This window comes from Patagioenas fasciata, chromosome 5 (assembly GCF_037038585.1).
Source record: "Patagioenas fasciata isolate bPatFas1 chromosome 5, bPatFas1.hap1, whole genome shotgun sequence".
In the NCBI taxonomy this organism is placed as follows: Eukaryota; Metazoa; Chordata; class Aves; order Columbiformes; family Columbidae; genus Patagioenas; species Patagioenas fasciata.
This window is the reverse complement of record NC_092524.1, coordinates 9,390,595-9,404,742: the sequence shown is the minus strand read 5'-3', so window position 1 is coordinate 9,404,742 and position 14,148 is coordinate 9,390,595. Positions and strand designations below refer to the sequence as shown.

General features: G+C 39.9%; 1 protein-coding gene across 15 annotated transcripts in view; it reads right to left on the bottom strand.

Moving 5' to 3' along the window:
* PPFIBP2 (PPFIA binding protein 2) overlaps positions 1-14,148 on the bottom strand; it is a 105,849-nt gene that overhangs the window by 56,133 nt on the left and 35,568 nt on the right. The window contains exons 1-2 of one of the 15 annotated variants that reach the window (XM_071808868.1): positions 5,789-5,937; positions 5,131-5,223 (exon numbers count right to left, since the gene is read on the bottom strand). The exons of 11 other annotated variants lie outside the window; for them this stretch is intronic. In XM_071808868.1, the coding sequence (XP_071664969.1) occupies positions 5,131-5,178 (48 nt within the window). In that variant the 5' untranslated portion in view covers positions 5,179-5,223; positions 5,789-5,937. 3 more of the 15 variants (XM_071808871.1, XM_071808867.1, XM_071808872.1) reach the window with 3 other exon arrangements.

The window sequence follows — 14,148 nt, the reverse complement described above, 5'->3', positions numbered from 1 at the left end:
CCTAATTCTAATACCTATTTTCTCCTCCAGTTACATTACGTAAAGGAAGATACCCTTAGCAAAGTCATAAGATTCATCCTCAATACCATGAGTTTAATGGCTACAGCATGGGTTTGATTGCTCCATCTCTTGCTAGTACAGGTTATGAACAGCGTCCAGAAGAAAGAAAAGCATAAGAATAATGTATACGTTTCCCAGGTCAGCCATCAGCTCTGTGCTGCATGCCCTTCACAAAGTAAGTCTGCAGCAAGCTACAAGAGCCCACAGTTGCCTTCCATTTTGCATGAAGGCATCTTTCAAAACAAGATACCTTACCACTGTACAAAGTTTCCAAAGGCAAGAGACCTTCTATTTTGCTACAGACCATCCACTGCAGTTCCAATAGCACAGTTAATTTACAGTGTCCTTAGAGAGCCTGTAATACTGTTTGTAGTAAATATTACATCTGTGATGTTTGTTAATTATTTGTGGCTATACCTACATGCCTAAGTACCAAAATCGGAATTGTGCCATTTTTATTCGGAATGGTGTGTTCCAATTAAGGCCAGATAGATAAGAATAAAGCAACAAAACAACAGATGAAATTTTATGTGAACCCTCTAACCCAAATCTTTTGGGAGAACCAAAGAAAGTTTGCTAGAGATGACACACTTCCACCTGCAGGTGTAGGGAGTGTCTCAGGTTCCTTAGCTTGCAAAAGAAACTTTTAACAGTGACAGATTTATACTCAGGCCCTGTAAAAGAACCCAACATCATTTATCTGCAAAACACTTCCCACAAACTGCTCAATAACTATTTTAAGAGAACTGTAGGGGAAGCTGCAAGATGAGTGGCTGAAGTCACTTGATTTGTTCAGCTTGGAGGAGACTGAGACCTCACCATGGCCTACAGGTCCCTCACAAGGGGAGGCGGAGGGGCAGGCACTGAACTCTTCTTTCTGGTGATGAATGACAGAACCAATGAAGAAAGATGTGCCAGGGGAGGTTTAGGTTGGACATTAGGAAAAGGTTCTTCTCCCAGAGGGTGGTGGAGCACTGGAACAGGCTCCCCAGGGAGGTGTCACAGCCCCAAGCCTGACAGTGTTCAAGAAGAGACTGGAAAACCCCCTCAGACACATGGTGTGAACTGTGGGGTTCTCATGTGCAGGGACAGGAGTTGGACTCCATGATCCTTGTGGGTCCCTTCCAACTCAGGACATTATATGATTCTATGATATACACAACGTTTCCATATCCTTCTAGAAACCGACTGCTGATAGACATGCCTTCCTTAACTGAAATTCTGGGACCTCCTTAGCTGCACTTTATGTCTCACTAATAAGGCATCCTTGAATATCTGCATTGTTACAAACTCTTACAACACTGCATGAAACCAGGGCAATACTGTGTACCCATGTCAGATCTCATTCAGCTTCTCGGCCAGAATAAGCTAACTGTGACAGTTCCGAAATTGCCGTCAAAGAAAGTATCACATGCCATGAAGTACAGTACAGCGGTACCCATTGCATAGTTTTGTCTTTCTGATATTAGGTAAGATATTATTAGAGAAAGTTCTTTCTCTTGCGAGAAATACTGCTCCAGACTAATCTTAATTACTGGCAAAAGGCAGAAAAAAGTAAAATGAAGAAAAAACAGTAAGCAAAGGAAAACACGTTAACTGTGCTTCATATACAACTGAGAAAAGGCTAAATTGTTTTTTGGCTCTGTCCAGCTGCTATTACATTTTGTTGTCCACTCTGTCAATATCTACTGCCATTCTTGGCACAGTTCTTGTCACAGGTCACGTTAACATCAAGAAATTCCAGTGGAAATAGCTGAGGTGTGGTGGAGAAGCAACTGGCTGGATGGTCACACTCAAAGAGCTGCAGTCAATGGCTTCATGTCCAAGTGGAGACCAGTGACGAGTAGCATTCGGCTGTTTAACATCTTTGTTGGTGACATGGACAGTGGGATTGAGTGCACCCTCAGCACGTTTGCCAACGGCACCAAGATGTGTGGTGCGGTTGGCATGCTGGAGGGAAGGGATGCCATCCAGAGGGACCATGACAGGCTGGAGATGTGGGCCTGTGCAAACCTTACGAAGTTCAACAGGGCCAAGCACAAGGGTTGGTGCAATCCCAAGCAGGAATACAGGTTGGGTGGAGGATGGATTGAGACCAGCTCTGAGGAGCAGGATGAAGGGACTTAGTTGCTGAGAAGCTCAACCTGAGCCTGCAATGTGCACCTGCAGCCCAGAAAGCCAACTGTATCCTAGGATGTATCAAAAGAAGCGTGACCAGCAGGTCAAGGGATGTGATTCTGCTCCTCTGCTTTGCTCTGGTGAGACCTCACCTGCAGTGCTGTGTTCAGCTCTGGGGCCTCCAACGTAAGAAAGACATGGACTTGTTGGAATACGTTGGGCCATGAAGATAATCAGAGGGCTGAAGCACCTCTCCTATGAAGACTGGCTGTGGGAATTGGGGTTGTTCAGCCTAGAGAAGAGTAAGCTTCAGGGTGACCTTGCAGAAACTTTCCAGTAGCTAAAGGGAACCTACAAGAAAGCTGGAGAGGGAGTTTTTACAAGGGCATATAGTGACAGGACAAGGGATAATGGCTTTAAGCTGAAAGAGGGGAGATTTAGATTAGATATAAGGAAGAAATTATTCACCATGAGGATGGTGAGGCACTGGAACAGGTTGCCCAGAGAAATAGTAGATGCCCCATCCTTGGAAGTGTTCAAGGCCAGGTCGGATGGGGCTTTGAGTAACCTGGACTAGTTTCTACTAGGTGTCCCTGCCCATGGCAGGGGTCTTGGAACTACTTGATCTTTAAGGCTTCTTCCAACCCAAACCATTCTATGATTCTAGGACAACTTATTTCTATTTAATCTAAATATTGCCTTGTCCCCACTGCTGTTGCATGATGCTACTAGATACATTATGTTACAAGACTACTACTTAAAACCAGATCCTCTATTCTAAGCATCTGAAAATAGCAGTTGTATCTGTTGTTTTGCCCAACTGGATCTCACGATTGTTTTGTTTGCTGTCCTAACCCAGTCCAAGCAGCAGATACCATACAAATCTAGCTTAGCCAACCAATTTCAACATCAAAACTGATCCTGGTCTCTGAAGTGATTTCTGCTAATGATGAAATCAGAGCCAGCTTCAGCATATTTCATCAAGGGTTTATGTAAGTCTGTTGCAGTTACTCTCTGTTAAGTGCCATTTGTTACTCTGGAGGGTACTCATACTTTCATTATCAGACAAAGAGCAACAGTTCATGACTGCAAGGCCTGAAATCTTCATATGCTATCACAATCAGAGCCAGACATGTGACATTAGGATTCTTAAACTTGAGAGTTAAATGAGCAACTTAGATTGTCCCAACTTTTTTTTTTTTTTTAAGAAAATCACTTGTCAAAGGAATTTGGGAGCAGGCTGCTTAAGTTCCCTTGTGAACAATGCAAGATCATTTTCAGTTCTTCCCTTCCCCCACGTGCTCAGCCCCTTGAAGAGCTTGCAAGGAAAAGCAGCTGTACTGATATTCTCCTTTGTGTACCCTACATAAAAAGAACTACATGTCACTATGGTAATATTAATAATTTCTGTAAAAGCCTGTGCTACATTTGAACACAGTATAATTTCTAAACACGGTACTTGAAAATAATCTCAAAGACACCCTGTGTTACTGAAGGTATTTCTTGAGCCCTTTCTCATTACATTATTGACCTCAGTGCACTCTGAATGCTACACAACCTGGTAACAGCACACCTTAGCCTTTTGTTAGCCTTTTTAGAAATGAAATTTAAACCGGAAAGCAGAGGTGGCAGACATACTATAGTCGAAACCTCATTTAAATAACAAATATATGTGAAGTAAAAAACACTAAGAGTTATTTAACTATAACTGTAGAGAACACAGGTTAAACTAATAGTATAGTGTTACCAACTGCTACTGTCTGTTCTCTTCTCTTTCACTGTCCCACTCCCTCCCCATTTATCCCCTCCCCATCTACACTTCAAAAATGTAAGAGTTTCCAGAACCTGATGTAAATATTTTGTAAATTAGCATCAAGAGTCTCAAGCTTTTATTAAAGACTAACATTATATCATTAATATTTTATATTCATTCAAGAAACTACCCAAATTAAAGTTCTAACCACATTTCATATAAGTATTTACCTACACTTTATGTTTCTACAGCTAGTAAAAAAAAAAGATTGCATATGCATATATATATGTGTGTGTGTGTGTGTGTGTTTAATCCAGTGCCACACAGAAGCACTAACATAAATGGTGCATGTAGAATTTGCAAGAAAAGTACACACAGGTTCATACAGATTTTAAAAGTCTAATGAGAGGGTGTGCTGCTCACACAACAATTAAATTAATATTGTAATTAAATGAATTGATACTGTGAAGAATCTATTCACATTGCATTCGTGTATTTTTCAAACACTGAAAATTAAATACTTAGAATCTAAAAACTCTAAAAGCTGACAAAGATGAAGTGATTTTTCCAAGGTGACAATACAACTGCACAAGCCTACTTTTTTCTTTTATAGGAAGACAAAAATGATCTCAGGCAGTTAATTCATGTTCAGACAGTTTGTCACAAAAATATGACTTTAATAGCACTGTCTGTTTAAAAAAAATATAATTTTATCAGAGTAATGTGCAGGAAAAAAGTACCAGCATTTTTATCTAAAACAAAGGCATCCTAAAAGGTCTCGTATACTTTCTGCGATGAAGAACTGATTAAGTGAACTAGCTCAAACAGTTTTTCATTTTAAAGCACAACACGGTAAACAACATATTCTCCTTTTTTCGCTATACATTCCCATGCAGGATTTGCTTTGTTGTATTACAATCTCAGGAAAGCACGAGCACTTGCTAGAATCTATTGCCATTTGTTCAAAATTTAATCCTAGAGTTTCATTTCTAAAGACAAAGACAGCTGATTCTCTCCCCCCTCCCTAAGCCTCTTCCTCCTACGTGAAGAAACGTCTTTAATTCATTTCTCATGAAGAAACTTACAGTATTTTATGTCTGAGGCACTCAACATGTTCCCTTTCGCAAAGCTGAGAATTCTGACTGAGATTTGTTAAAGTGCATTTACAAAGAGAAAACAAAGCCCAGCAAATCACTTACCCTCTTTAGCCACGTGAAGTGCTTGTAGATATCAATCTCACCATCCATGCTTTGGGCCCATTGCAGCAGTCACATTCCCAGGGTTAAAAGAAACTTTTGGAAGCAAGCACACCGCTTTGTTCTAAAGAATATCGCTGTGACTTTGCCCCCTTTCAACCCTCAACTTCTAAAATCTTGAATGTGTGTTCGCATTTTAAGCTAAATCTGCCTCTGTCCCACACTCTTATCCCAAATGCTTCTCACAGATGTATATATAAAACACAACTGTATAAACTTCAGACTCTCCCCCAAACATCTGGTTTTTTTAAACACCAGATCGGTTAGCAACAAGAACAATGTAACTCTAAAAACGTCAAAAATTTAACTTGCTAAATGATCTTTAAAAAAGGATCTTTCAAAAATAGTATAAATCCACAGAAACTGTTTCCTTTTAATGTTGAATAACAAGCTAAAAATTATTAAGCTGTCACTGAGAAACTATTTTCAAGTAATGCCTTCTCTGGCTCTCTGTTTCAAGAGTGCCTGGAACTCATTACTAAGACCCCCTATTTCCTGTCTCTGTTTTACTCCCTGTTTATCGTAACACTACTCAGCCTTCTCGGTTTATTTCAGGCTCAGACTAAACCTAAAAATAAGTTTTGCTCTTTGAATTACTTGCCTGTCGTCTCAAAAGACATTATAAAAGAGGAGGAATTCAAGGACGAGCCTGTGGATAAGTTAATTATCCCATAAATGCTGCTATTGCCAAACAGGCAATTTTCCATCTTAACAGAAGATGATGATACCCTTCAAAGATTTTTGTCTGCCTCTGCTGAAGCTGAAGTCTCACAGCATGGCAACTTTTCAAACTTGCAACACCAAGATAAATGCATATGCAAAGCAATGCTCTGGCAAGAAAGGAAGTTTAAAAGCATTGCCTGTTACTGGGGTGTCCTCTAGTGCCTCCACATAGTAGTTATGATTTAGTTTTATTTTTTCCTAATAAATGTCAGTTTTAACGCTGGATCTCCCACTGGTTAAAAGAGACTTTGGCCTTAAACTGAGAACGGATTGTTGCACACACAAGGACAACTGCTTGGGCAATGCCTAGTAAGACCAAAACACAACTGTCCCCATGGGATTTCTGTGATGATCTCAGAACACTTACTTATCTCCTTGTTTTCTTCAGTTTCTATGCCCAAAGTCACTCCTGCATTTAAGGTGAAGTAAAACAGCAATTTGGAAGAGCCAGTGTCAAAGTTGCCCATCGTATTAATGCTCTGTGTAATACAAAGAACGCAAAGTCTGAAGCTGTGTAATGCCCTGAAAAGCAGTTCTTACAGGGACCTGCCTCAGCCATCTACTCACATTCCAAACTGTGGAAGTCATAGATACATTAAAGACTTTCTGTAAGGGATGTGGGCTTTTATTATTTCAACCATTCTCAAAAAGTAGGAGGGAAGGATATAAACCTAGACTTCCAGCTTTCTTCATGTACCTAAAATCCCCAGTAAATGTGACAAGATAAAATAACTGTCAGTTTGCAAAAGGACACTATGCCTCAAGACTGATCTGAAGAGGACTTGTGTTGCTTTATACATAGAACTTATTCTACGCTGGTCGTACAAGTTTTTGCGCTATCTTAAAGTTGATGAGAACAGCCATTGCTTGGATAGCTTACACCATCTGGCAAAAGCCTTAGCATACTGTCAATGGTCCATTCTTAAAAAAAGAAAATTATGAAAATTAAGATGTACTTAATATAGTACACTTCTCTATGCACAACAGCCTCTGTCATGGCTGACAAACTGAAGAGTGAATAGGGGTTCTCTTGACATTAAAACATGAACTCCCTACGGCTTAAGGCCTTTCCTGCCCCCTGGCCAGAAAATTAGTTATTTAATTATAGAGAACAGCAAATACATCAAACTTTATCTCGAAGTACTGCATATCCTATAGCACCCACACTACGGAGCCAGAAGTTCCACATTTCATCCATTTCAAAACACAGGCTCTATGATTCATTTCAGGCTTATTTAACGAAGGAGGAAACATACCTGTCTTAAAACATTCCACCACACATTATCTCTTAATGATTTTGCTTTCGATTTAAAAAAACTACAGGAATACTATACTATTCCACTTACTAGTGCCTCACTGTAGCGTCTACAGCTTGGTGAGTATCCATTTCTCCTCTTAAAAGTATATAAAATTACAAACATACCTTATTTCTCCCTTGTCATTTATACTGGATTTCAAGTAAAGGCCTCTTCATTCTGTTACAGTCATTCTTCCTGATTAAAAGGTAAACATGTCTGAATTTTCTGCATCTTATCAGCCGCGAATGTTTACAGCGTACATTCCAGACAGTCACATGTTCACTTCTAGCCTGTCACCTGCATGCTGAACTTTACATCCTGTTTGAGCTTTGGCCTGAAAAAGTTTCAGACATCACCTGAATGCAAATCCATTGCCCCAGATTTGCTTAGTATATTTTTCCGTTTCACTGGAAAAGCAGGTTAGCTTCTCTGGGCAGTGTGAAAATATGGAAAATATGTTGCAATCTGAGGAGTGCTTCATCAGGTTACCACTATTTTTGTTCTTATTTTTAGGAATTCCACGTCTGTGTTTAGTTCTTCACTAACTTCTGTTTCAATGGAGAATTAAAAAACAAACAAAAATCCCCCACAGTCACTGCAGTACCGCTATCCTCAAGTGTTACCCCAGCGAGAAGCATCTCACTATTACTCCCCCATCAAATTGTTTTCTCCAATTCCATCTCCAAAAAGAAATCAAAGTACACATTATGGCAATATAAATGCAATGTTGAATGTCTGCTGATACATAATCCATGAATACACTCAGCTAAGCCACCCATTACTGTGTTAGTCAGAATGTCAAGGATTTCAAACGATTTAAAATCTGTTTCAACTAGTAAACATACATGCTGTAACTGCTTTGAAACTGAAAGTAACAGAATGCTTTAAACAAGCAGTCGCCCTTCTCACATCCCTCTATACCAGACCTATGAAGAAGCAAGGGAAACATCGGCAAATCTTCTTAGAACTGTCAAGGGAAGAGCAACCTGACTCTCCAGTGTTTTCCCCCTTCTCCTACCAACACTGGAGCTGAAGAAGCACAGAGCTGTTTGCTTTTCCACTGTCTCTTCCACTGAGCTAAGGCCCTATGAACACCATGAAATTATATTTATTACTGTTATTTTAGCAATTTTACCTTTTATTCACTTAAAGTTGTGCTAAAACATAGGTTTTTGTGATCTTTCAGAGCAGCACAAATGCAAAGTGTGAACAGGGTTCTGGTGTTGGCACTGCTTTGTCTGGCAGGTTGGAGGGCAGGGGATCAGGCAGCAGAGCAGCTCTTCAGCCTCCACCAGGTCCAGGTCTGTGTGCACAGCACCTCTCTTTATTTCAGCAATGAGTTCTGGGTTATTTTAGTTTCAAACCCATCAGTGTCTGAAAACACCAAAAGAACGTACACTTGGGCTTTCAGGCTAAGAACTGAAATGACCCCACTATGCATTTTTCCAACCTCATCAGGAGAGTCCAGGATGGACATACAAAAAACCAACTATTCATTCCCAAGAAGTACTATCAACTTTTCCTACATCCATTACTCTGTGCTCTTCCCAAGCCTAGTGTTTGGACTGCTTTGGAAACAAAGGGATTAGGACCAGATTTTAAAAAGGAAAAATTTCCTCAGCATGTCATTTCACACACCTGTCACTCTCATGCTGCAGAAAAAGGAGGGAGGTTCAGAGTGATGAAAGAGAGAGAGAATACGCCTGCACAGGAATACTTGTGTACAATGAAATCCAGGCCATTTGCGTAAAAGACAATGGATGAAGAAATCCTTTCTACGTAGTGAGGAATGGCTTCAGAAATCTAGATTAAGCATTTCCAGCAAGATAATTTGTCTTAATCATGACTAGCTGATAATGCCTAAGTGACAAAGAAAGATGAAACACTTAGAGGAAATGGGGAAAAAAATACTTCATTCTGTATATTGGCACATTTGCTTTATTTGTGATAATTAAAAAAAAACAAACAAACCACAACAAGTATCCTGGGAAACAGACGAGAAATAATGTTATGTAGATCCACGAACAAATATTCCTTTCCCAGCATAAAATGTACTCAATCCAAATGGCTTAATTCTTTGATTAAAATCTGTACTTCAGAAATAATCAGACTTAGATGGCCAGTAGTTCCAGACCAGCACGGTCAACCCTCACCCTTATTGCATATTTAGGGATGGTGTAGGGCAGGTAATACTTTAAACAGGTGCTGACATCTTTGGAGTCATCCCCATCTGCAGGCTATGTGAGATCACGGATCTCTAGCTCTACTGTTTCTCTCTGGTCATTGCTCAAGTAATAAGTAGGTCTCTTCCCTTGGCTTACATAAAGAATGTATTACTAATACTTAGATGAAGTTACTGTTTATTAATTCATCCACAGACATTTGCACATTCTTGGCAGTTTCAAACATTCCTTGCCATACACTGAAGTACTTTTTCCAGCCCAAGTTCTAGAAGAACTGTAAGTTTTTGCATGAAACTTATTCAGAAGAAAATGTAGATTGTAAGAAACTTGAGTACTATGTTTCTGCACAAAAACTAATAAATGTTTTCTGCTTAACAGAACAACAAAATCACTGTGAACACTCCCATCCCAGCTGCTGTAGGCCAGGAAAGAGTATACTGATTTGTAAAGGAAATATTTAAAGACATATATTTACATTCTACCAGACAACATATTAAAATAATTCAGTCTGAAAGGTTTCAAAGAAATGCTGAAATTACTAAGTATGCAGTAAATAAGTATGTGAAATATTTGAAACAGGTTATTTACCAAATATTTGCACATACATTAATCACATTATCAGGTAACATTTTGCCCCTCCTCAGTATGACACACATCAGATTTTCTCTTTTAAATTTCAGAACAAGAAAAATTATTAAACAAACAAACCACAAAAAACCCAAAACCAAAACAAAGAACAAACAAAACAAAAGCAACGAACCAAACCAGAGTAAGCTGCAGATAAACCTTTACAATCCCTTATTTCTGATGAGGAATAGACAAACATTTTCTTCTTAAGCTTTTCATTATTTCAGGAAAACAGTGCACATGTTTATCTACATATGAAGAAGAGTAGCATGCTAACATATTGAATAGTATGTCTGAAATAAGCATAATTTGTTTTCCTTTTTGAAAGATCACAAAACCTGAAAAAATATATTAATAGTTGCATTTTAACTAAATACAGGTCTGTTTACCACTAGTATTAGCATACTATTCTGAAAAAGAACAAAAATATTTTTGTTATGATTTATACTATTGCTATGTTTGTCATAACAGATAACATATAGCAAATGAGATAGGTTGATCTATGCAAATTCTGTGAAATCTGAATAAAGGTTATGGACAGAAATACTTCAAAATTATGCCCTTCTTTCCTTCAGCCAGTTCACAGTCCACCTCACTACCCAGTCATCCAGGCCACACTTCCTCAGTTTAGCTGCGAGGATGCTGTGGGAGACTGTGTCAAATGCTTTACTGAAATCAAGGTAGATCACATCCACTGCTTTGCCATCATCTATCCACCTCGTTATGTCCTCATAAAAGTCAATGAGGTTGGTTAAGCATGACTTCCCTTTGGTGAAGCCATGCTGACTGCCCCTAATGACCCTCTTATCCTTGATATACCTTGAGATGGCACCAAGGATAAGCTGTTCTATCACCTTTCCAGGGATGGAGGTGAGGTTGACCAGTCTGTAGTTACCCAGGTCCTCCTCCTTGCCCTTTTTGAAGACTGGAGTGACATTTGCTTTCCTCCAGTCCTCAGGCATCTCTTCTGTTCCCCACAACTTACCAAAGATGATAGAGAGTGGTCCAGCAATGACCTCAGCCAGCTCCCTCAGCACCTGTGGGTGCATCCCATCCCATGGATTTATGAATGTCCCGATTGCTTAATTGCTCCCTAACCCAGTCCTCATCAACTAAAGCAGACTCCTCCACTGTCCTGCCTTCCTCTGGGGCCTCAGGGGTATGGGGCTCCTCAGGAAAGCCTCCAGCAGAGTAGACAGAGGCAAAGAAGGCCTTCTCTGTATCTTGTCACCAGGGCACCCACCCCATTCATCAGTGGGCCTACATTGCCTCTGATGTTAGTTTTATCTGCCATGTATTTTAAAAAGCTCTTTCTGTTGTCCTTGACCCCTCTTGCCACGTTTAATTCTCCCCAAGTGGCCAGCACCTCCTTCCACGATCTGTAAACTCTCCTCTTCCGCATGAGCTTACCCAGCAGTTCCCTGTTTAACCATGCAGGTATCCTGGCTCCTTTCCTTGATTTCCTATGTGTCGGGATGCTCTGATCTTGAGCTTGGTAGAAGCAGTCTCTGAATGCTAACCAACTATCTTAGGCCCCTTTACGTTCAAATATCCTTGCCCATGGGATTTCCCCTAGCAATTGTTCGAAACGGCCAAAGTTCGCCCTGCTGAAGTCCAGAGTTGCAATTCTGCTTGGTATTCTGTTCCTGCCACATGAGATCCTGAACTCCACCATCTCGTGGTTGCAGCAACCAAGGCAGCCCTCAACCTTTGCTGCTTCAACCAGACCCTTGTTGTTAGTGAGAATGAGATCCAGCAGTGCTTCGTCTCCTAGTTGGCTCATCCATCATTTGCATAAGGAAGTTATTGTCAATGCACCGGTGGAACCTCCTGGACTGTGGCTGGCTGGCTGAGTAGTCCTTCCAGCAAACATCAGGGTAGTTAAAATCCCCTACGACAACCAGGGCCTGTGACTGTGAGGCTGCTCTCAGCTGCCTGTAGAAGGCCTCATCAACTTCCTCAGTAATACAGGGTATTATTTTTAAATCAGTGAAAAGCCATGCAGCTGGAAATCCTAGTGACAGATCATAGTGCAAAATGAAAAAGGGACACCATGCATAACCTTAGACACAAAAGGAAAGATGAACTAACTTGACGCAAAAAGGAAAGCACTGAAGCCAACAGCTGAAAGTGTCTTAGATAAATGGAACTGAATAAATTGTATTAATCCTTGTGAAGGCTAACATGCAATTTGTGTATACAATCATGGCTTCCTACAGAGCAGTCCTCTATTTCCTCTGCCAGTACCAAGATGTGGACAGCCCAAGTAGGTGAGGATTGCCCCCTGGGCTAAACTTCACAATATGTTGGTTGACAACCTTGAAATCTTGGAAAACAACATATAAAAATACAGGCCCTGCTATTATAACAGGAATAACACCTTTCTTTCATGAGCACTCTAAGCCTAAGGCCATAACACAATTCTGTTTAATCACGTCTGGTCATTGTAGTTTAAAGGTGGCATTACTGATCACCACAAGGGTGAAAGAAAATGCTGAAAACTAATCTCACCATGTCATTTGAAGAAGGAAAGCTAAACCAGCCCTACTCACTTTTAAGCTTCTATTAGTTCTTCATGCAGAGAAGATTTTCCCACCTCTGCTGTCATAGTCAGAGATATTAGGGTTGACTGCCAGACAAAGCAACCCCACAGGACATTAACAAAAATAGGCCTGGTTTAGAAAAATTCCATGCAAGCTGTTACACCCCTTTTCCACTGGCTCCAAGACACTCTGTAGCATTCATAAATAGCTGTACACATGACGGACACTTCTCTGATGTCTCTTGTGTTCTGTGAATTGCTCTAACATGCTTGGGGAACTCTGAGAGGACCAGATCTCCCAGTTCAGGCCTTCCATTGCATCATCAACCCATTGAAAAGGAGCTGGAGCACAGTGGAGACCTGGGTCATACAACTTTCAACTCTGACTATTGCTCAGAAATCACATCCATCTAATGTTTCAAGTTGGCAAAAATAAACATGAATGCTTGCAGAATGACGACTTTTCTACACTGTCCCAAGCAGGCTCTGCTGGTCCATTTTCAATTTAACATGTGTTAATACCACTTGGCAATAGGAAGATTCAGCTATATATAGCCCCATCGCAGCTCTCAACAGTTGACTAGTCCCACAGTCAAATCGACCAGCAGATAAGTGTACTGGCTCTAACTGGCATTGCTCAGAACATATTCTCTTCCCACTCAGCTGTTGCTGAAAAATTGTATTGATACTTTCATAAAAGCAAGTTTTCAAGTCTATTGAAATGCCCTGTATTGCAGTCATTTTCTGTCTCTGTTCAGCAACTCTGTAAAATGAATCTTAGACAAAAGTGAAATGAAGAGACCAGTGATTATGTTTGAGCAGAGCACTTTAACACATGCTTAACAGAAAGCTTTGAAGAGATTTGTAATTTCAAAATTCACAAGCTCCCCTTAAGTCAGAGTTCTGAACTGGGGTTTTGTGTCTCTGTGAAGCCAATGGGGGGGTGGGAAATTCCTTGATTTTAACATGCAGTGGAAACAATCTCTTCTGAATGTTAATTGCAACCAAATGGCAGTAAAGACTCTAAGAAATTTATCATATTTCTGCTAAAAAGCCTGGTTTTACCACTTCAAAAAACACAAAGATTTGAATGAGACAAAACACAGCATATATCATAAGGCAAATAAAATTATTTTAACAAATTACCTCTAGAACACATTCCTCTACTGTTTTTTCTGCTCTTCTCCCTGTTTCCTCAAATTTGGAACACTTAGAAAGATTTTCAGAATTAGGCTTCCAAGAAAAAAACATGATCAGGAAAATACTAATGAGGTTTCAAGAATCAGCACTTTAAGGGTCAGTATATAAAGATACATGGTGAAGTGACTTGCTTTAAATATACATGTTCTACCAGAAGGAAGATCATGTTTTGTGATCCTGAAAATGAGGCTTTCACTCAGGTTTAAAATAATTTTAGGACCACTGTAAGAACACTAGGGTTCCTCTTTACTCAGAAAAGGGTTTCATAAAGATGTATAGCATAAAAAAAGAATGGGGTAGACTTATGAAATGAAACTATAACTAAATACATTCTCTCATAGCTCATCAAGTCAAACACAGTCAGTTGTTACTGCAGCAGTTAATTTTT